Here is a 24,919-nt window from a genome sequence, read left to right on the forward strand (position 1 = left end):
GACTATCTTGGCTCTTGCAATTATCACCACTGGCCTATTTTTTTTAGATGGATGTGAAGTCTACCTTCTTGATGGCATTCTTGAGGAGGAGATTTATGTTGATTAGTCTCTTGGTTTCCATGAGCTGGAAAAGGAGGATCATGTTTACAAGTTGTGGATGACCCTCTATGGCATGAATCAAAATTCTAGGACTTGGTACCAATAGATCAATTGGTTCTTTCTACAGAGTGGCTTCCACCGATGAGAGCATGATCTCAACCTTTATTATAAGGTTGAGGGTTAGAGATGTGCTTTAGTCATCCTTTATGTGGATGATTTGATCATTACAAGGAGTTATTCACAAGAATGGATCGAACTAGAGAGATTTTGTGACAAGAGTTTCACATGGCTGATCTCGGGATTCTTCACTTCTTCATCGGCCTTGAGATTTATCAATCGATAAAGGGCATCTTCATTTCGCAACACAAGTACATTATCGAGCTACTTTCAAAGTTTGGTATGGCTAAGTGTAAGCGTGTTTCATGTCCCATGGACCAAGAGTCCAAGCTAGTTTCTACCAAAGATCTCCTTCTCGATGGTATAGGTGCCTTGTTAGTTTCTTGATCTAGCTTATTCATACTTGGATAGACACATAGAAACATGAAACGGGAAACAAGAACGGAAAACGGGGACGGGGATACCAAACCTAGGGAACGGGGACGCGGGAACGGAAATGACATTTAAAAAATTAAAAATCATGAAAAAAAGTTAATATTTCACTCATAATCCATGTGGATTTTGAAGTGTTAAAACCAAGGTATACAATCCACAAGGACAAATCATTTTAAGTTTTAACTTTAAAATATCATGCATCATTCTAAAACTACTCATCAGAAATTGAATTGCAACTTACAAGGCTCAAGAGGTAAGCTATTCAATTATAAAATGCATAATGCATATGCCATAAATAATAAAACAATGAACAATGAACTAAACTTTAAAGTCTAAGCTGAAAGAACATGCCTATGGTCCTATTGCCAAAAAACTTAAAAGTTTACAAATATGAAGTCTAATCTTTGAAAGAACATGCTCATTATCCCAAAAAAAACCAAATATAAAGTCTAATCTCTAGATTGAAGCAAAATGCTGCCAAAATAGCCCAAAGGGCAACTGCACGACTACAAGTACAAATATAATATCGGCATGGCACAAGAGCCCAAGTGTCACACTATCATCAATGATCATAATATCATATACAATGTACATGTATCATGAGATTCATAATAAGTAAACTAAATCAAAGATCATCATCATGATCTGAGGCTGCTCTAGCTACTCTTGAAGTACCAGCCTCATCATCATGTGTACCATGAATTGTTGCATCTCTCTCAACATCAACATGTGTCTCCTCTTCTTGCTGCATCTCCCACTTTGTTAATGGATCGGGCTTTGTTGTCATACTGTTACATAACATCCTCAAATTAGCACTAACGAATACTAGAAAGTTTTGTTCTCTCCACACGAAGACGATTCCTCTTCTTTAAAGCAATGTGAGCATATGTACTCCACAATTGCTCAAAACAAGAGGAGCTAACTGACTGACACAAAATACGGATGGCTAGTTGCTACAACTCTCGACCATCCGAACCATAATCCTCCCACCACAAAGCTATCCCAATCTTACAACAATCCTTCTGTGCATCCCACAACCAAAAGAACCTCGAAAAGTCCTATAACATGAAAGCTAATCTTTGATCTTTCATTGAGACAATATAAGTTTTCATGCATCCATAACCTCAATGTCATTCTCTTGACCCTTGCCTTGGAACTCAGGATCCACAACAAATGCAGTTGCATGTATGGGTGAGCTATAGGAGTTCCACCTCGTCATAACTAAATGGCGTATCTCCTCATACGCCTCATCATTTGGTGCCAACTCCTACAACTTTTTATTCAGCCTATCCATAGCCTCATATACCTTGTCAATGCAAGGTTGCATAGCATCCATAACCCTCAATAAATGCACAATAGGTGATACCATAGCATCTATCCGCTTTACATCATCCCAAAAAGTAGAGTTATTTGCTTTCTCCAAGCATAAGATACCTCTAGGAGTATTTGCCAATGTTGATGAGGTGAACTCATCACTAAGAAATAACTGCCTCAAGGCATCTCTGCATTCTCTTAATCTGCCTAGCATCAAGTAGTTAAAAGTAAATATGGTATCAGAGTATTTTAAAAGTGTCTTCTTCGACCGCAAAGAGAAGTGATGGCGAAGAAACAGGTGATTCAAAACAAAGCTAACCATTTTGAGCTCCTTGCTCTATGACAGGTACAATCCATGACAGGTTACCAATATCCTTTAGTAGGTTGTTCAAGCAATGAGCCATACAATATGAGACTGTGATATGCGGATGATATCCTTGGATAATAGCACCTGTTGCCCTATTTGTGGACTCTCCATCTGCAACAAATTCCACAACATGCTTTTGACCAATAAGCTCAATACATGTAACTCACTCTACTGCAAGTACATCTGCTGACTTTCCTGTCCCTGATGCATCATGTGAAGATATGAAATACATTTCCCCACGAGAATAAGCAACCATACCATGACTGGATCGCTTGCATGTATCACTCCAACCATCAGCAATCAAGAAAACTCCATTTTTAGCCCACATGCTCTTTCTAGTCACTGTTGCTTGCTCAACAAGGCACTTTTCCTTGTCGAGCAAAGTGGTGCGTAAGGTCTCTGATGATGGAGGTATATACAAAGGGCCATACTCACCAATCTTCTTGCACATCAATTTAAAATACTCTGACCTGGCTGCACGAAATTGAATTTGGTCATGATAAAAAAATGTGCCACTGATGTATCCACCTCTTTCTTCTTCTTGGGATCCCAACTAGCATCAAGTGTGCTCTGTCTACGCGCAACATGTGACGTTATTGATGCCATGGCCGATGCAATGCCTGTAGCAGGTGTACAGGTAGCACTTTTTGATACTGACACTGCTCTAGACACATCTGATGGGGATGGTGTCACAAAAGTTGCAGGGTTAATTGCAACATGTCGTGGTCTAGATGCAAGATAAGCTTATTGACCTGCTACACGGTCACGAAACTCCCTTTGCTTCTCCAAGGTCACATTCCGACAAACCTGTACCTTTAAATTTGGCTCATATATGCATAAAACGGAACAAGTGGCAATTGGTATTTCATATCCTAATATTTAAGTAACTTTGAAAAATTAAAATCAATAAAAATTCGAAATACAAATGCTCAGCTCAATGGATTATCTTGTTTGCTCCACTAGTTCGCTTGTATGGGCAAAGCTTGCAAGTCCATGGTCGAGATCCTTCACCGCTCAATGGGTGGTCAACATTTACTTCTTCCCACCATGACCAATCGTCAGACCTTCTTCCTCGACCACCAGCCCGACGAGCGGGGCGGGAAGATGAAGCCATTTCAAGCTGAAAATTGAAATAAAAATGGCTCAAGAGAAGTGAGAACTCGAGTCTCGAGAGAAGTGAAAACTCGAGTCTCGAGAGAAGGGAGAAGGCTCAAGAGTCAAGACTCAAGAGTCAAGAGAGAAGGGAAAAGGAGAGAAGGGAGAAGCAAGAAGGAAGAAGAGAAGAGGAGAAGAAGGAAGAGAAGGGAGAAGGTTTAAGGAAGAAGAAAGAAGAGAAGGAAGAAGGAAGAAGAGAAGAAAGAGAAGGAAGAAAAAAGAAGAGAGGTTGGAGGCGAGGCGGGAGGAGATAGGGGCAGGGGGATTGGCGGTTGGCCACTGACAGGAGAACAAGGACAGGTGCCATGCAGACTGGTCACGGGGGTCGGAAACGGGATTGGGCGGGAGCAGCAGGCAAGAAACGCGCGGCAAACAATTGGGCGCAGAATCACAAACAATCGCGGGCAGGAGCAGTGGTTGGCCGAAGGTAAGTGGGTGCCGCGTGGCATTCCCTGTCCCATTTCAGACAGGGAACGTTCCATTGACTTGCAATGCGTCCCATGACGGCTTCGTGCTGGGGACGGCGATTCCGCATGCCGAGGGGCCGTTTGGGCTATTTCGTGTTTCTATGGATGGACATCTCATTTGTTGTGGCACTGTCATTTTTTTTTACAAAGATTCCCATGAAGGCCCATTGAAGAGCCGCTTTGCATGTGTTGTGCTACTTACAAGGATGAGATTCTATGGACTCATGTATGGAGAGGGGGCCACTCTCACTACGTGGAGTAACTTAGATTGAGTTGGAGATGTTGACTCCTGACACTACTTACTAGTGGTGTACTATCCCACATAGGACAATGCATTAGATCTATTCATGTAGTTGTTGTCTCAAGCTTCCATGCTTTTTCACATGAGGTCTTTAGGTCTTTAGATACTCCCTAAAGTCTAAAAGGGATGTTAGCCTATACTATGGCAAGCTATCATCTTTTGGTTGTGAGCTCTATCCAAGTTTGATGGAGATATGAGAGCTCTGATTGTTTCTATCCATTCTAGAGTGCACAATACGGTGCCACTTTCAGTAAGCCTTTTATTATGTTCACATTGACAGACATTTATTTCCATCCTTTGCATTTCTTTTTCATTGGCCTAAAGGTGCGTTCACACTAGATTTAAGCCGACCAACATCTTAGAGAGGTGATTGTATTATTTTATTATTATCTATGCAGTCAGCCAACTTGATTGCAAGATTAATTAGCAAATGGCCAAATTTTTCCATTTTTGGCTTCATATAGCTATTAGCTATTGGCCACAATCAAAATTCATTCTTGTAGGTTCAATACACTCCAACATTCGGGACTCTCCTCCGTCTTCTAGTACTATCATGTCATTAGTTTGTTTTGGTGCCCTCACTGATGCTTTGGGCTATGTGTAGGTACTTGATCAATCCACATTGTATTTGGCATTCTTTTTGAGTTTAGTGCAGATTTATCACTTCCATTCTCTTCTTTCATTGCAGTCTTTCTCTTCCCTTCTCTCTCTAGGTTCGTGTTCTTTTTCTGTTTTAAACTCTCATAGATACTACCTTTTTCCTAATTATTTTCAAAATTTGGCATAGAAGTAGTAGCAATAGGAGTGGAAACAGAAGTATTAACTTGTGTTCCTTGCATGGGAGTAGAGGTAGCAATTATGAATGATGGTATGTACTCAAATCACCAGTGTCATTATCTCCAATTGAGTGGCCCATCCGAGTCAAACGCTCCAACAATCTTGTAAGATCTTCAAACTCGTACACAAAATCTAAATGGAGATGGTCAGTGTTACCTTCAATGACTTGTTAGGCTTGATACACAAGGATCAAACTGTATTTAGTAGTGAGATCTCATATGGATGGAACTACCCATGATAATTAGATGTTTCTCCTCTTGTGCTAGAATCTTTGGGAGCTAGATGTGTCTACCACTCCTATTCAATTCTCGACAAAGGTTGTTTAGGAGATTGAAGTGGTGAGGATGACTTGGTGTGTACCACTCCTATTCAGTTCTCAGCAAAGGTTGTTTAGGAGATTGAAGTGGTGTGGATGAGGTTGAAGCCATCTTTTCCTCAAAGTTCTTTCTTGTCTCTAATGTTGAGCTTTCAAATCAATGCTTAGGTTTCAAATTTCTTTAGAGAGACCTACCTCTAGTACTGTGTAAAGAAATACTTCAAAATAGAAGATAAAACACAAATGTACCATAAAACGTAAGGGATAGATAGTAGAACACAAATGTGAAGAGTAACTCAGAGACGATGAAGAGTGAGGAATGCAGTAACACACTATGCAAGAGTGAATACCAAAACCTTGAACCTTTGTGTCCCGAAATGGACTAGGGTAGGGATGAACTAGAGTGTGTGTTGTACTCTAAACATATCCTAAATCACAACAAGCAACCTCTGTATGCAATCAATAGTTGCAAATGTAGATTAGGGTGAAGAGTTTGTTTGGATCGGGCTGATTGGAGGCAGCGGCAGTTGGGTGGACTACACAAGGTGAAAAACGATAGGGCAACAGCTGAAAACACAAGCCAAGCTATAAAAATAGGATATAGTAGCTAGGCGATTGCTCTTGGGACAGCTGAAGATGTTAGCCATCTAGTTAGCTCATGTGTGAGTCTAGGCTATGCCTAACATTACTAGGGTATTTAGCCATTTTTATTTTGGTAATCTTGATGATTATTTAGGCATTTAATGCTGGTCAAATGCTAGCTGACGTTCTGCCATTTATGGCACTATTTTGGCCTTTATATCATGAGGCTCCCTCCTTAGTCAGTCATTCATCACCTGCAGGTTTTGTTGGAGAGAGCAAGCTGCCACCATTGCCTATGCAGCTAGGGACTCACTATAGTACATGACATTCTCGTGTTTAATATATGGATTCCATTTCTTGGGCATTCTTCTAAGTTCTCTTCTTTGCAGTGTTCTTTTATGTTTTTCTCTTCTGTCCTTGTGTTCAGCAGTTTATTTCAGCATTTTTTAATGCTTCCATTGCTGCATCCACTTCTAACACGGTATTAGATTTCAGGATCTCTGTTTCAAGTGCTGTATTCTGCTGATTACAGGTCTGCAAACTGCTCCTGCTGATCATTTCCTGTGTGCTATCCATTCTTACCAGCTGAATGACAGTTGTCTACTGCCAATTGCCTTGTTTTCAGCCTTTTGGAGTCTGCATTTATGGTCCAGCTGTTTGCCTTTACATTTGTGCTGATTCACTATATTTAATGCCTCTCTAATTTGTGTTTTGCTGTCCAGCTCCTGCGTTTACTGCATTCAATGCTTTTACCATGTTGGATGACATCTTTTGGCTACTCTTCTGTAGATTTTTGTGATCGGCTTGTGTCCACTGTGTGTGAACTCTATTTAGTGCAGCCTGTGCTATTGGTTTGGCTCACTCTCTCTCTCTCTCTCTCTCTCTCTCTCTCTCTCTCTCTCTCTCTCTTTGTTCCTTTATTTTCTATCCCTGTCCTCTCCAGATGGCTCCCCCTTGTTCCACTGATGACAAATTACATGGCCCTAATGACCTAACATGGAGTGTTGTTATGAAAGCATAGTTTGTGTAGAAGCGGTTATGGTACGTTGTATTTGGAGCTTGTGAGTGTCCTACTCCTCTTCCAATTGATTTTGATGAGGACAATTATGAAGAAGCTGTGCTCACATGGAATATTGATGATGCCCATGCATATTCTGCTCTTCTTTGTTGCATCTCTAAAGAAGTCCTTCTAGCGGTCACCTCTTGCAAGACTTCTCCGGCGATTTAGGCAAAGCTTCAAATGTTGTATGAGGCTCCTTTGCTAATGCGGGCCACCACTCTTTCTGGACAACTCCAGCAAATGAAGTTCGAGCTAAAGGATACTATCCAGTCTTTCTTACTTCGTGCCACACAGGTTTAGGACTAGGTTTGATACATGTACTCTACCCTGCCAAAGGCTCATCATGTGGGGACTATGCTCTATAAGCTCCCTTTGGAGTTTGATGGAGTAGCCAATGCTTTGAGGGCTTAGATGTCATCGGCACATGTTAGTATTCTACATATGTCCTCGATGTTGCTTCAACATGAGATGCCTTAACAGTTACAAGGGAGGCTTCCATTGCAATCTATGGCTCTAGTGAGGCCTTTACAGCTTTAGAGAGGGATGACTGGAAGAAGTTGAAGGCCTAGTGTTATCACTGTGGTAAGAATGAACATTTGTGCAAGGATTGCAAAGAGTTAGTAGTTTTGAGAAAGAAGGAGAAGAAGATGAAGAACCAAGATCCGGACTCCTTGGCCGAGTCATTCTCTTCCTTAAAACTCCAAGATCTGTTATGATTCTTCTGTCTTTTTTAAGTTCTACTACAATCGACATCGACACTCACGTTCTCTTTGAGGCACCTTAGTGGTGGCTTGATCACCCATTGCTTGGGTATCCATGGTTCTATTCTAGTGGTCGTTGTTATATGGACTATGATAAGTCCTTGTCATTGTATCATTGTATTATATCAGATCACCCATGATCTGAGAGAGAGTGTTAGCAGTCTAGTCAGCTTATGTGTGAGTTACTATGCTTAACATTAGTAGGATATTTAGGCATTTTATTTTGGTCATTTTGATGATTATATAGGCATTAATTGGCCGATTTGCTACCATTTATGGCACTAGTTTCGCCTTTATATTCTAGGGTTCCCTCCTCAATCAATCATTCATCATCTACAAGTTCTATTGGAGAAAGGGAGCCAGTGCCATTGCCTATATAGCTAGTTATTCATTGTTGTATATAACATTCTCGTGTTTAATATATGGATTTCATTTTCCAAGCATTCTTTTGAGTTATCTTCTTTGCAATGGTCTTCTATGTTTTTCTCTTCTATCCTTGTATTCAGGAGTTTATTTCAATATCTATTTATGCTTCCATTGCTGCATCCACTTCTGACAGGGTATTAGACTTCAAGATCTCCATTTTGAGTGTTGTTTTTTGCCGATTACACGTCTACAAACTGCTCCTACTAATCGTTTCATGTGTGCTCTCCATTCCTACCAGCTTGGCAACAACTATCTATTGCCAATTGCCCAATTTTTAGTCTTTTACTATTTATGGTTCAACTGTTTGTGTTTGAATTTATGTTGATGTTTTTGCTAAGTCATTGCATTCAATGCCTCTCTAATCTATGTTTTGCTATCCAGCTCCTATGTTTACTGCATTCAGTGCTTTTATTGTGCTCAGTGACATCTTCTAGGTACTCTTCTACAGATTTTTGTGATCAGCTTGTATTCACTATGTGTGAACTCTATTTTGTGCAGTTTATATTGTTGGTTTGGCTATCCTCTCTCTCAATCTCTTCTCCTTTTTTTGTTATTTTCTCTCTCTATCCCCTCTAGATGACTCCTCGTTATTCCACTAATGACAAAGTACACAGCCTTGATTACCTAACATGGAGTGTTGTTATGAAAGAATGGTTTGTGTAGAAACAATTATGGTACTTGTATTTGGAGCTTGGGAGAATCCTAAGCGTCCAACTCCTCTTCCAATTGATTTTGATAAGGACAACTATAAAGAAGTTGTGCTCACATGGCATACTAATGATGCTCAAGCATATTTTGCCCTTCTTCACTGCATCTCTAAAAAAGCCCTTTTGGCGGTCACCTCCTACAAGACTTTTCCAATGACTTGGACGAAGCTTGAAATGTTGTATGAGATGCCTCTACTTATGTATGGATCGCTCTTTATGGACAGCTCCGACACATAAAGTTTGAGGCAAAGGATACTATTCAATCTTTCTTACTTCGTGTCACATAGGTACAAGACTAGCTTTGACACATGCAGCCTGCCCTTCTAGAGACTGATCGTGTGGGAATTGTGCTCTATAAGCTCCTTGAAGAGTTTGATGGAGTAGCCAATGCTTTGAGGGCTCAGACATCATCGATACCTATCAATTTTCTATAGATGTCCTTGATGCTACTTGAGCATGAGACGCCTTTGCGGTTAGAGGAGAGGCTTCCATTGCAGTTTGGTGGCTCTAGTAAGGCCTTTATAGCTTAAGAGAGGGGTGATAGGAAGAAGAAGTCGAAGGCCCAATGTTATCGCTACATTAAGAAGGAACATTTGCACAAGGATTGCAAAGAGTTAGGAGCTTCAAGGAAGAAGTAGAATGCGAACTCCTCCACTAAGTCATCCTCATCTTCAGCCTTTAGCTTCTTCCTAGATTTTATTTCTTCATAGATCAGCCAATCTCTAAAGAGAGAGAATACTTGTGACTTTAATTGCAACAAAAAAAAGTCCACATCATCATAATCTTGGCTTAAAATCATCAACACTTAATCCCTTTAAGGAAATTTGTTGCGCACAAGCCCGTGTAATGTAAAGACCAACTCCAAGGGGGTCTTGGCCCATCAAGATGGATTTTTGGGATTGGATCTCGTTGCAACTTTCCTTTGATGCAAGAGAAGCATGGGGTTTGGCTCATCCCAATCTTTGATAAGCCACAAACCATTTGGTAATGAGCTGCCTTTCGAAGGTACTCATTGTTGAGGTGACCGAACCGAGCACAGCATAGCTTCAGTCTAGAACTGGAAGAAAGAAGGTAGTGAGAACAAACAACTACCATCATGAATCCAAAAAAAATTAGTGTCAAACTCAAACTACCAGCCCTCGGCTAGGCCATAGATCTTGCTCACTAACAAGAAGTGAAAGCCAAGTCCAAACACATAGAGGACTTTCAATATAAAAGCACCACCATGCCCATTGGAAATGACCTAAATTTTGCCAAGCCCAATATCATGAACAAGAACCAAAGAACTATCTCCAATATAGATATTGTCGTACATCATATGCAAATGCTCAATGCCATGGATTCATATGGTAGGACGCACCATTATCCACAATTTATTCTCAAGCTGTGGGTAATCATATCATTTGATGAAGATGCCTCTAACACCTCCAAGTGAAGAAATAGCAATAAAGTTGAAGCAGTTACTGCTCTTGAAGGGTTGGAATCCTTCTTAGAAGTCTCTTTCTTGTCGTCCATCTTGTCCTTCTCTTGGCAATCCTTTTTCCGATGGTCTCTTTTGCCACACTTGCAGTAGTGGAGTCCTTGGATTTTTCATCCTTCTTTTTCTACTCACTCTTCTTCTTTGTGTTGGAATACTGGCATTCAAAGCCTCTAAATTCCCTGTTTTTGGAGAGTGTAGCTTGAAAGGGTCCTCTTGATTCAACACTGTGGGCACCAACTCTTCCCATACGATAGTATCAACCCTTCCAAAAGTGATTGAAGAAGAATACAAACCATGCAGGTAGTTGTGCAAGTAAATTGACAGCCATACATTCAAAGGAGATCATGTCCCCTGTATTGAGGATCTCTTATTGTAGCTGTTGTAGCTTATTAATGTGATCCTTCATAGATACAAACTTGTTGGGGTCAATGGTCCGCATTTGTATCTCCATAGATGCCCACTTCATGTACATCATCCAATTGTAAAGCAGCTCCAAATGCACCCATATCTGATGTGCACCTATCATATGCTTCACATGCATAATGATTGCCAATGTGCAAGTGAGAAAGATCAAAGAGCACTCAACAGGTGCAAGCATTGAACTTATACCATTGTGCTCAGGCCTTCTCTAGATCATCTTTCTCGTATGTAGAAAGAGTTTTCGGATCCTTGACCATTGGATGGTCAGATTTTGAGTCTTCAACACCGCAAGATCATATGACTCCAGAATGGCATCCATCATGGGATTCCAAAATTTGAAGCTGTCTCTAGCTGGACTTTGTAGTCCATCAGGGCTTGGAAATCCATGTGTGAATCGCTAGACATCCTTCTCCCACCTTAAATTGGTCACACTTCTCGGGTAGTCCCTCTTTGACCTTGAAAACACAGCCAGCTAAGACTTCCTCCACTTGGTCACTAAGTCTTCTTTACCATCCGAGGTGATAAGAACACAAACTTTGCTCCGAATACTGAAACATAGTCTTTCAACACTTCTCCTAGTGATTCCTTTGCCAAATTAGGTCCATAAACGTCATCCCCATGCCACACAAATCCAGGTAGCCCTCCTTATCAGCAAACACAGTACTCCTTCCTCTGATGATGCACTCCCCAGCCCACTCTAGTCATAGCTCGATGCACAGCCCTCTTGCGCACACTCATATGCTGAAAACACAGGTCCTTTGATGCGCTGAAACTCCTCTTCACATTTGTCCACCTTTGCTTTCATCACTTCGCTGCTTTGGTACCATGTCAGAGGGCAACATTGTGGAAGGGGATGCACGGGCTATTGATGAAGTAGAGTATGTAGACAGGTGAATGTCCGAGGTATGGCAGTCAGAACTCTTAAACAGAATATGTACACGGCCGTAAAGCCATGCTCCTGCTGGTCAAAAGGCTGCCGCCCACACTGCTTGCGCTACCCGCGCTGCTCGATTGACCACATGCTGCCCATACACACGCTTGTATGATTGGCCCGGCCTGCCCGCCGCCTGTCTACCAGCCGATTAGCAGATGACTCCCACGACCCCACGACCACTTGTTGATCTTGCCAATGGTACTTTTGTGGATTGGGTTCCTCTATGGGATCAGAAATGTTCAAAGGTTCTTCCATCTGCATTCTTCGTTCGAAGGTGAAATTTTTGCAGAAGCACCCTTGCTTTTCACGTGGGGTGGGTAATAGAGCAAACAAGCTACCACGTCTTTGTCCACGTGTATGAGGTGATGATACCATATTAGCTTTTTGCTCTTCAGAGAAGCCTTGGCTTGGTGGACAGTGGAACACCAAATCATATGTCCTTTTCGATGTGATTTGTTTACTTTGGGAACTCTATGATAGAGTGGGTCCCATCACCATGGGTGAAGTCTTTGGCACAGTTTTGTAGGGTGGGCACCATAAAGTTACTCCTAGACTATCAAGATCCCAAATATGTAGTAGGAGTCCTATATGTTCCTAATTTGGGCTTCAATCTTTATCGATGCATGGCCTATCTTGGGAGCTGAGTCATCTTCACTAAGAGCTTAGGCTAGATGGAGAATACTACTTCAAGAGACACTCTTTGGATTCATCATTGACCATTTTGGTTGTGAAGCACCCTTACCTTTCATGTGGGGTGGAAAACAGAGCACGAGTCGAATATCGCTACACATGCCGCTATATCTTTGTCCATGGTTATGAGGTAATGATACTATATTGGCTTCCTTCTCTTTGGAGAAGCCTTAGCTAGTGAATAGTGGAACATCAAATCATATGCCCTTTCGATGTGATTTGTTCACTCTAGGATCTCTATGATAAAGAGGGCCCCATCACCATGGGTGACAAACCTTTTTTGCATTTTGGCAATCCAGTCACCATAAAGTTTCTCATGCAAAAGAAAGAAATATTATCTGGCAAGGTATTTACATTGTCCCATACAAGGTATGAGAAGGGCAACTCAAATTTCAACCCACAAAGGAGCTTAACAACTAGTTTGAGGGCCTCATTTGACTTAGACATCTTCTTAAGCATTTGAGTAGCATCCAATAGATATCTCCTCTCTATGAAACATATATTGCATTAGGGGGATCTAGGCACCATAAAGTCACTCTCAAACTATCAAGATCCTAGATATGTAGTAGAAGTCCTATATGTTCCTACTTTGGGCTTCAATCTTTTATTGATGCATGGCCTTATCTTGAGAGCTGAGTCATCTTCACTGAGTAAGAGATTAGGCTAGATGGAGCATACTACCTCAAGAGATACTCTTTATATTGATCATTGACCATTTTTGGTATGAGGCCTTATGACAACCTCTCAATCGTATGGTTGAGGGGTTACCCTCTAGTGTATGTGACTTTCTTTGTTGCACCCTAGTTGTCTTTGAGGCATACAATATCAACAGCCTTTTCTAATATAGGCTAGCTACAGAGCCACCAATTCATTGGAGCTTTTTCACATAGATCTATGCAACCCCATGTTGAGGTGTCAAGCTCTACATGAGTTGGCATCCACTACATGCCTTGGTGATGTGGCACGATATTATTCACTGGCATGTTAAGTGATCGATGTGAGGATATGCCAGTGATTCTACAATTGGACTACACCCATGTAGTCCATCCTTGGCTATGGCACATTTATTGTGCCACCTTTTCCTTCCTAGCAGGTTCACACTTAGTGATCACGTGTACATATATTGTGGTACTTTCATAGTAATCTTTTATCATGTTGTAGACTAAGTTCTTTTTGAAGAAGAACAAGAATAAGAATAAGATTTCAGGCCAGTCTCTCTGTATTCTCAAGCCTCCATTGCTTTTGTATGTGTGCGCTCTTGGGTCCATCTCTCTCTCCTCTTGCTTGTTTTATTGGTATCAAAGCCATTCCACAATTGAGTGGAGCTCGATTAAAGGCTAAGGTGAAGTCACTGGAGCAAGAAAGTAAGCAAGCAAGCAATGGGTAAGAAACTCTTTTATCTTGCTTGATTTGCCTTAGATTATAGATGCAGAAGGCTCTTGAGGCTGGTAGGGCTACAACCTTTGATTGCAATGAAACTTGGTAAGCAGAAAGAACCGTGTATATAGTGCATATCATTTTGGCAGCTGTTCTAGACCTGCAAGTGGTGTTGATAGTAGTTTTTGGGCATAATGTAGTTTTGGCTATGTTCGCCACTTACTTGTGTACATGTCACAGATTCTGAATCTGTAAGGTTTCAAGTGTTTGCTACATTACAAACACAACAGACATTTGCATACAAGTTACAAATTATAGTAATTGTTGTTTAGTTACTAAAAAAAGCAGCGTGTTTAGTTGTGGTGTACGTTGTATCAGTTTACTTGCAGATTACATGTTTTTGCAAGCTTTTTTGTTTTATTAAAATGTTTGACAAGTGCAATCAGATTGTCAACGAGAAACTTGATAGATTCTACATGGAAGTTCAAGATGACAAATTTCTTAAAGGGCAAATGTGTTTGGAATTGCATTGAAGGAGATATGGTAGTAGCACTTGAAGTTCCTATACAAAATACTACTAAAGAACAATTAAAGGCTAAGAAAGATTGAAACCAGGCAATAAAGTCATATATTGGCTATCTATCAATGCCACAGATAGCATGATGGGCTATTTCTAAAATCCTGGCTACTGCATTTAGTTATGGTGTACCTTCTTGTATTAGTTTGCTTGCAGATTACAAGTTTTTGCAAGGTTTTTTGTTTTATTAATATGTTTGACAATTACAATCAGATTGTGAGCGAGAAGCTTGATAAGAATAATGATTCTACATGGAAGTTCAAGATGACAAATTTTTTGAAGGACAAAGGTATTTAAAATTGCATTAAAGGAGATATGGTAGTAGCACCTGAAGTTCCTATAAGAAATACTACTAAAGAACAATTAAAGGCTAAGAAAGATTGGAACCAGACAATAAAGTCATATATTGGCTATCTGTTAGTGCCATAGATATCACAATGGGCTATTTCTAAAACCCTGGCTATTGCATGGAAGATTTTGGTAAGACTATTCGAAGTAAATACAAAGACTAGAAAGCTACAGCTCAATTAGAGCTGAACCAAGTGAAAATAGGGAACCTATCCATCAATCGTTATGCCTTGAAGATCAAAAGTATCCTATAAGCTCTTAGATCTATTGGTATGGAAGTTGATGATGATGATGTTGTGTATGTATACTTAGATGGACTTGGAGATTAATATAAGAGCTTCACGCCACCTATAAATATGAGGGATGATATCTCTGATTTTGTAGACTTGATTTCTATGTTGATACTTCAGGAGAAGAACCTTGTCTTGGATTGCTCTTCTTCTCAAAGCAAGAATAAGTCTGAATAAGTGTTTTACTCTACTAGTAGGGGTAGAGGTTGTGGCAGAGGCCAAGGTTGTGGTTGTGATCAAGGTTATGATGCACAACAAAATAGAGGACAATCCTAAGGATGGGGGAGCCAAAGAGGGTAAGTTGAAGATTCTAATAGGTAACAAAATTTTGATAATAGTAGCAAAGAATTTTGGCATTGTAGTAAAAAAGATCACATTTTTAAATATTACTTCAAAAGAAAGGTTGAAATTAGAAATGAAAAAAAGCAGCAAGATAACTATGCATCCTATAGTAGAAATAATAATAATAAAAGTGAATAGTTGTTTGTAATGCAACTTTGTGAACACTATGGCTGCTGATGGTTCATCAACGAATGATGTATGATATGTAGATTCAGGTATCTCTAACCACATGTCTTCTCATGGAGAGTGGTTTAGAGAGATGCAGAGTCTAGAGACTCTAGGCTATGTGTGGAGACATGGGACGATACAACTCACCCTACTTATGTTGGAAATCTTCATTTGAGTATATAGGATGCAAAACCTAAGTATTTAGATGATGTGTTGTATGTACCAAATATTACCAAAAACTTGGTTTCTATTGGTCAGATGGTAGAATAGGGATTATAGGTTCGGTTCACATCTAATGGTTGTTATATAGAAGACCTAAAAAATGATGCATGTTGATTGCAAAAGGGAAATATGCTTGTAGATTGTTTACTCTTGATGTAAGTTTGCTTGAAATGGATGTTGCCTTGTTTACACAAGATTCAAGTGTTGTGGCTGATATTGAAATTTGACATAAGAGAATTGGTCATGTGAATGTGCAGTAGCTGAAAGACATTGAGTCAAAAAAGATTATGGATGGCTTGCCCAAGTTAAGGGTTGATGGGATACATAAAGTATGTGAAGTATATCAATTTGGAAAGCAAGCAATGTATGTGTTTCCACATGAAAAACATATATGCAAGAAGTCACTTGAATTGATACATTCTAATGTGTGGGATCCTACAAAGACTACAAGTTTGAGTCATTACATGTATTACGTTTCTTTCATTGATGATCATACTTATAAAGTATGGTTTTACTTTATACGTGAGAAAAGTGAGGTATTTTCTCACTTTAAAAGTTTTAAGGCTTTGGTTGAGAAGGAGATAGGGTTGTATTGTAAATGCCTAAGGTCAAATAGAGGGGGAAAAAATCTCTCCAATGAGTTTTTTGATTTTTTTGTAGAAAAATGGTGTACAGAGACAATATACATATAGATATATTCCATAGCAAAATGGAGTTATTGAGCAAAAAAATAGACATATTGTAGAGGTGCATTTTGCACTGATGTCAGAAAGAAACTTGCCCCATTACTCTTGGGTTGAAGAAATTACTACTACTATATACATCATGAATATGACACCCACTGTTGATGTATATGGTATCACACAGAGAAGTTTAAGGTGTAAAACGTACATAGCACAATAGATAGAATCTGAGCAAGAAGTAGAGGACACAACAAATATGAGAAGAACAGAAACTACTTTAATTTCAAATAAGCTGATACAAAGATGGTTGTGCCTACTCATGCGCTTCCATTGTGAAGCTTAGATGGTGATCCAGATAGATGCTATGCAAAGAGCTTAAGGGTAACTGGAAGAACTCTAACTAGGTGAAAAATGGATTGATGATGGCTTTAGAAGGGTCTTCCTTTTATAGCTTGGGAAGGTTGTTTGGTCAGCATATTCGAGCATATTATAAGCCTTCTCTAATTGGCCATGGAATATTCTAGAGAAGTGGCTCCTCTGAGATCCCCCTGCTTAGGGGCCACTTCCATAGCCCTCGAACCCCAAAATAAGGATCTTTAATAACTCCCACACCCCGCAACTAGATGCATTGTGCTTTGAGTTACTACCAATATAATTGCTCTATCTAACCTGAAGGCTAGATCCACAAAGGTTACCCTTTTGCCATCCAGTCATAGACCTCATTTAACATATAAGTTAGGACCTACCCAATGTTCATGCTCACACATGGCTTCTCCTCATAATGGGGGTCTTACAACTTAGAGCACCATGGGTCATTGTTACACCTTATGTGGGTGGGGTATTGAGCATATCTAACATACGGGGGTATTGAGCATATCTAACATATGGGTAGAAAGCCTAATTTGGCCCATTTGAAAGTATTTGGATGTATTGCTTATGTGCATACTCTCGATGAGTTGCACGGTAAATTGGATTTGAAAGCATAAAAATGAGTATTTATTCGATATTCTCTCAAGCAAAAGGGATATAGATGTTATAGCCCTATTACATGTGAGTTGAGAATTAGTAAAAATGTTGTTTTTAATGAAATGAGTAACTGGTACAGTAATGTGTAGAATGTAGTTGGGGTTGATAAGCATGATAGTGTGGCCGTGCACAAAATAGATCATCATTCATCCATAGACATCGAGTAGACCACAAGAGTCTCCTACTCATGGTTAGGTTAATAGATCTTGGAGTGGTAGATTGAGGTCACAAGCTACTCCACCAAGTACATCACAGATGTCAAGAAATGGTAAAGAGAAAGCTAGGGACTCACTTATTGTGACAGATGTATCATCAAGTTTCTCTCTTATTGATGCTGATTTAGATGACTGTAAGTAGAGCTTGGATGAGGAGTTTGAGATTCCATATGTTAAAACACCTCATGTGAAAGATACAATAAGATGTTAAAGCACTTGGTAGTGATCTAGGTCCATACAAGTCAAGTGGAGTGAGAAAGCCAACACAACAATTAATATACGATAGCTATGTAGCTCATCACTATGAATACATGGCTAAGGTTGTGCAGGATGTGAAACCCATGTATTCTGAGGATGCAATGGATAATGAGTATTGAGATCGTGCTATGGATGAAGAAATAGCTACACTTATAGATAGTGCCCTTACTTGAAGGCAAGAAAGCTACTAGTTGCAAATGGGTTTACAAGGTAGCATGTCAAATGGATCTATTGAGCGCTATAAGGCACGACTAGCTCCCAAAGAATATGCACAAACTCATGGTATTGATTGTGAGAAGACCTTTGCTACAGTGGCTAAAATGGCAACTATAAGTTTTGTCATAGTAGTGGTTGCATCAAAAGGTTGGATCATGCTTCAAATGGATGTTAAGAATGCCTTCTTGCAAGGGGAGTTGCAAGAGAAAGTTTATGTGGAGCAGCCATATAGTTATCTGAATGAGAATCATTTAGATTATGTATGTAGGCTTCATAAGGCCTTGTATGGACTGGAGCAAGTACCTAGGGTATCTCATGACAAGATTGTAGAATACCTTATCAACATTGGATTTCACAAAGCACAAGGTGATCAATCACTCTATGTATGTGAGAGTGATGTAGGTATTGTGGTCATTGTTATATATATGGATGATTTGATCATTGTGGGTGATATTGAGACAAAGATTTACAATGTGAAGAGTCTTTTGAAGGCTAAATTTGAGATGGAAGATTTAGGAGAGTTGCACAATTTTCTCGATATAGAGATAATCGAGACTCCAGAGGGTATATGGTTATCACAGAGACAATATGCATTGGATATATTAAAGAAGTATGACATGGCTTAGTGCACACGAGAGTGAGTTGATTGAGAATGTCACTATGTATTGGAAGATTGTAGGCATAGCCTTATCTATTTGACAATCACTAGGTGGCAGACCTAAACTACATAATTGGTTTTGAGAGTTAGTTTATGCAACTTTCATGGAAGCCACATTTAGATGTAGTGTGGCGCACATTGTGCTATGTCAAGTCCACATTAGAATATATTTTATTTTGTGGTGGAAGCGTACCATTGGATTTGCATGGTTTCACAGATGTAGATTGGGTGAGTAGCATTTCAAACAAGATATCTACTAGTGGTTTTATATTTTCCTTTAGAAGTACTGTTGTTACTTGGAGTAGTAAGAAATAGCCAACAATTGCCTTGTCTAGTACAAAGATGATATAGAGTTGCTACAATTGCAGCATGTGTCGTAGCTTGGTTACATAAGCTACTTGGTGATTTGGGATTGTAGGTGGATAAGAATGTTATCATCTACTGTGATAGCCTTAGCATCATTCAATTGGCTAGGAACCAAGTGTATCATGCATAGAACAAACACATAGAGGTCAATTATCGTTTCATTTGGGAGCAAGTTCTAGCAAGTGATATTGACTTTGTTCATGTCAGCATAGAGGATCAAGCTGTTGACATTTTCACCAAGGCCTTGGGAGCCGAGAAACTTCAATGCTTCAGGACTATGCTTGGAGTTTACAAGCTCATACTGAGCTCGAGAGAGGGAGCATTGAGATGTCAAGCTCTACATGAGTTGGCATCCACTACATGCCTTGGTTATGATGGAGAATCAATCCACTCACAAGGTTGGGGTATTTGTGTCGATGTTGAGGGCGAACGTTGCTTCTCGACATTTGCCATGTATTGTGGAGAGCATAACAAATTAACAAAGTCTTTCTATATTGGTTCACCATCTTAAAATGGTGTTGTTGAGCAACACAACATACCCATGTTGGAGATGGTGTGGCATATACTTCAACACAAAGGGATTTCTCATTCTGATTGATGTTGTTGCCATTGTGATTCACATCCACAACAATCCAGTTTATAATGGCCTACCCAAGCATTCTCTTATATAGGAAAGAGAAACATTCTAATTGGGTTTTTAAAGCATAAGCAACATTTCTTATTAAAGACATTCAACCTATTGCTAGTAGTTGAATGACTCAAGGGCTATCTCCTAGAGCTTTCTGATAGAGATAGGAATGAGTTGATAAGCATTATTTTAAAGGGATTCTCCAACATTAGGTTTTATGGGTATGATTTTGAATGTTTAGAACATGTTTTAAATGGATCCTAATATGTAGTAATTGTAAATTGTAAAGGGATTCTCCAACATTAGGTTTTATGGGTATGATTTTGAATGTTTAGAACATGTTTTAAATGGGTCCTAATATGGAGTAATTGTAAATTACTTTATGTAGACAACTATTGATCTTCATTCAATAGTAATCCATTTTCAACTCTCACAACTTATCATGATTTGGTGTGACACTATGATCTTTTCATAGCTTCTAGGTCAACTAGACCTTACTCAATTGTAGGGCATAATGAGTTTGTTTATGTACTCAAATATATATTAGTCCATTCTTCGTACAAATAGACGTGTGTATTCGTGTAGGTGTGTGTAGGAACATACCTCTAATCAATTTGCATTTAATAATAGTAAGGGTGTTTGTGTACTTCTTTTAGAAAATAATGTGATGGTTTGTATTCAACATTGGATATTCACATTATCCCAAAAAGGGATCACATAACTTTATAAAGCATTCTTGAGACAACCTTAAATGTTGGAATCTTATTCACCAATTAGCCATAATGGCTTTTGGCCTCCTCAACTATTTTGTTAGCAAAACGAGCAAGGGTCAACCTAAATCTGAAGCTTTTGATGAATTGGTTATTATTCCTTGCCTTTTCGTATTATCACACCTCTAATAAGATCCCAGACACTCCTCAAATTTTCATTTAGATGACCTCTATCACCTTGAGATTTTGTTCACCATCTTGTACAATCCCACAACATTGATAATTCTCATAATTTGGATCCATAAGTGTCTTACTTTATTGTAGCTCCATAGGACATGCTGAATATCTTTCTTCTCTCTTAAAAACAACAAGAAAGAGTAGACCTCTTTGAACTTACAAAGCAAATCCTTTGTAGGAAGTTCATATGCAATCACCTGCCAAAGCAACACATTACGTTTAAAGGAGGGAGTAGCAATCTTTTCTTCCTAAGTCCTTACTAGAGTGCCTTGAGGTTCTAGATATCTCTAGCTCTCTTATTTCTTCAAGATCCACCTATTGTTAGGCATCTCAATATCTTGCCGCCCTTTAATTGAGGTAAGGGGGTTTTCTTGGTAGTTAGCCCATCGTGTGTCTCAATGTATTGCCATCCTTTAACTAAGGCAAGAGACTTTCTTTTGTAGTTAGCCCATTATTTTAGATTATTGATATTGTTAATGACATAGAGGTGGGCGACTTAAACTCAACAAGGCTAATGACCCTCTAGAGCCAATTTACCTATTTAGACCCAAATTGAATGTAAACACAAGGTTTGTAGACCTACTAAATGTTGACCTTGAGAGATAGGAAAACTCATCAAACACCCTCAACAACTTGAGCATAGAACTCTAATTTTCCTTGATGATATTGGAACTGTCATTAGAGACAAATGTGCACAAAAGTAATTGCCATCAAGAAGAGGAAGGCCTTTGATAGCACCCCCTTGAGCCTTCTTCTCCAGTTGATTAAGAAGTGGTTGAGTTGCCCATGCAAATAAAATAGCTCCAATGGGACATCCTTGTGCAACAGATCTTCTTAGATTGAAAGCATGTCAGTAATAATCATTGATAGATATCACAGTAGAAGCATTGTTAAAGAGGGCTTGAATCATCCTATAGAAATTTGAGCCAAACCTAAATAATTGTTGCACTTTGAAGATAAATTTGGCACTTATCTTGTTGTAGGCCTTGTCTAAGTCCATGTTAATGAGAAGATATCAATAGTAGACTCAATGTCTAATATGATATTTAGTGTAGCATCTTGAATCCTTCCGTTGTAAATAATCCCATACAACCTTTTATTGACAAGTTGAGCAATACACATTGCAATCATATTGGCCATTACCTTGTATGGTGCTTTTTGTATGATCTACATTATCTTAATGTTTCCAAAAGCAAGGAAGAGGTATAAGACAACCTTGAAAATACTTTTGGTTGAGTTATAAATAACTCAAAGTTATCTTTGAAGATATAACTCTATAATGTGCCCTATAATTCATTAGAGCTACTCAAACAACATCTAAATGTCCTTAGACTTCTATTTCAACAGCTCAATGCTTTGTAGAACCAATTAAATTATGATGATGAGAAATAAATTTTTCTCAATATCTCGTCATCTTGTCTATTGAAGAACAATGTAAAAGAAACCATCATAGAACACTAAAAGTAGGAGGAGAGATGGCCTTTGAAGAAATGGTTGCAATTCTTATGGACAAAGAATGATGAGGCAAAGGCATAGAGATAACTATTATGGCTTCCTATAGAAAAGAGAAAGACAAGCCAACAAGACACACTTCTTGTAGAAGCTTGGTCATAAAATTGATCAATATTTTTTGGAAAATGGATAAGAACCGATAAACAAATCTACTTTCACATTAAATTAAATGAAGAATCAAAATCTAACAAAGCAATGATTACCATGATGGAGTTGCTCTCTCTTGATAGTGAATATGAGATTTCTTGGCTTTTTAGCACTTGTTTTAGTTATAATAATGGCTCCTATGCCTAGGTTGTCTCCCAAAATGAGATGTATATTTGTTTCGATTTTGTATGAATCTCTAATAATTTCTTCTATGGGGCTTAGTTTGAGGGGGGAGTTGTATTTTCCATAGATCTAGGAAACCATATGGGTTTAACCTTTGCGTCATGCTCCCTTTGGCCTTTGTTCAATCTCTGAGTGAGAATAGAGTTAAAACTCTAATCATATTGAGCATTTCACCTTTGAGTTTATGGTAGGCTATGTTCTATTCTAGCTTTTCATACTATCCTACATATTTTATTATCTCTAAGAAAAGAAATTTCTACTGTCTCATCCTCCCATTCTATCCCTATATGAGCACTATTTTGTCTTGTACACCACCTTGGCTTCTTTTACAAGGTGGGATGGTGGGAGCCTTGTTTCTCTAATGAAAGAAGAAAATGGAAAGTGGAAAGCATTTTGTTCACTTGGAAAATTGATGACTGCAACCACATTTTGAAATATGCCATGACACGAGGACAATGAAATGACATAGAATATGTGGAAAGAAGAGGGCATAACATGAAATGGTTGGTGTGTATGGTTTGAGAATGTAGGTAGTTTTAATAGTAGTGCTTGATTCTCCTCAAAATGATAGAGTTTAACTATCATACTGGATGCTAAATCAAAATTTTGAGGTTCGCTTGTTCGGGCCACCTAGTAGATTATCTACTTCACTTATGACATTGCAAATATTCGCCTCCAAGTGAGCCCTTGCTGATTTTCTCCTCCCCTTTTTATTGTCATTCCATCCTTGCATATTTGGAGTGAGGTTTTGAAACTACCCTCTTAAATTGATTGTTACTTCAACATGCCCTACCGTGAAAGCATGCAATCAACTATACTAATGATTTGGGTGATGTTTGATGGGTCACATTGGTCCCTCTAGGACACTCATTATTAAGAAAACTTCTTTGTCACATGCCTTGAAGCACCTATAAACAAATCCCTTGTATGTATTCTTGGGAGTAATTTATAAATCCCATGATGTATTTATACTTTTCTCTCTTAAAATGTAAATCATCTCCCTATGAAAAAGAATATGTATAAAGGCATCCCCTATGTATACATACATCATAATGATATGAAACATGTCAACTATTCACATACATGCCATGATGCATTAGAAAAAAATGACTATTTTGAGCATTGGTCATACAATCCCATCTCAAGTTTGGATAGTGTTGGGGGTAATCTTTCACACAACACCACTAGAATTGAATCTTAGGTGGCATATCATGTTGATAGACTATACTCTTCACTATCAATACACGGTGAGTACATGATTAGGTTGAGGCAAAATTTTGGTCCCATTTACCTTGGGATAATAAAAGGACTTAATGTCTCCATAGTCATTTTTTTAAGTCTTAGCCCCTATCTTATGTTCAATAAGACTTGTGATACTTGGTTGTTATGGGGTTTTCCCTAGTCAATGTTATGGTTGAAAATAGTGAGATGTATGTACATGGTAGAAACTTCTTTACTTGGTTTGGGTAAATCACCTAGAGTTAGAGGATGCTCTATTTATGCATGAAGTTGTGGGTTCTATAGTTTGACACTCCAAATTCAAGACTTGTTAGTGCTTTCTTAGACTTACATTTTGAATTCAAGACTTACTAGTGCCTATTAGAGGCTATTTGATATTTCATCTATTGAATTTTTGAAATTTGTCCTTGTTTTAAGTTCCTTTTTGAGATATTATGCCATCGTTTTTGCTTGGTGGTATGTTCCATGGACATATAATTAAATGCTTTATGGTAGACTTTTTGTTTGATGTTATGTACCGTGCACATGCTTTAGGGCTTGTCCATGGTCAATATATAAGTTTTGACATATGATATATTTTACGAAGTCCTAGATCATACTGTCATGTGACTCTAGGACCCATGGTCTTTATTTTCCTATAATAAATATGATCTTTTGTGATGTGTACATTAGGAAGGTTGGCCTTGGCCAATAATAAACCAACAAGAAAACCTTAGTAAAAGGTGGTATTGCCTATTCTTTAACATCTATCCTTATTTTTCCTATTGTTAAAATTGTTGCAAAAGACTTTAGGTGATTTCAAAAGGAGTCTCAACTATAACATAGAGTATTAAGAAGTAAACAGTGAGCCTTACTAATTTACATTATATAAGCCCAAAAGCAACCAAACTTCACATTGATCCGTTAGATTGAGGTATTAGATGCCTTGTAATCATCATCTCATATTTCCTTCACCTAAAGGAGAAAATTTTGCTATACTTGGTAGAAGTTTGGGATTGAGTAGTGTAGTTTTCGAATATTGTAGAATAGGATTGTAAATAATAGATTGG

The 24,919-nt window shown here is 38.8% G+C and overlaps 1 protein-coding gene across 4 annotated transcripts in view; it reads left to right on the forward strand.

Moving 5' to 3' along the window:
* Positions 1–24,919, forward strand: part of LOC148010451 (uncharacterized) — a 36,570-nt gene that overhangs the window by 9,454 nt on the left and 2,197 nt on the right. Inside the window, exon 2 of one of the 4 annotated variants that reach the window (XM_087671205.1) lies at positions 16,050–17,246. The exons of the other annotated variants lie outside the window; for them this stretch is intronic. Within the exon in view, the coding sequence (XP_087527331.1) occupies positions 16,050–16,066 (17 nt within the window). The 3' untranslated portion in view covers positions 16,067–17,246. Of the gene's footprint in view, positions 1–16,049; positions 17,247–24,919 lie in introns of those variants that run through there. 4 annotated transcript variants of the gene reach the window in all.

Source organism: Lygodium microphyllum, chromosome 29, assembly GCF_053477565.2.
Source record: "Lygodium microphyllum isolate KBCC chromosome 29, Lygodium_microphyllum_v1.1.10, whole genome shotgun sequence".
Lineage (NCBI taxonomy): Eukaryota > Viridiplantae > Streptophyta > Polypodiopsida > Schizaeales > Lygodiaceae > Lygodium > Lygodium microphyllum.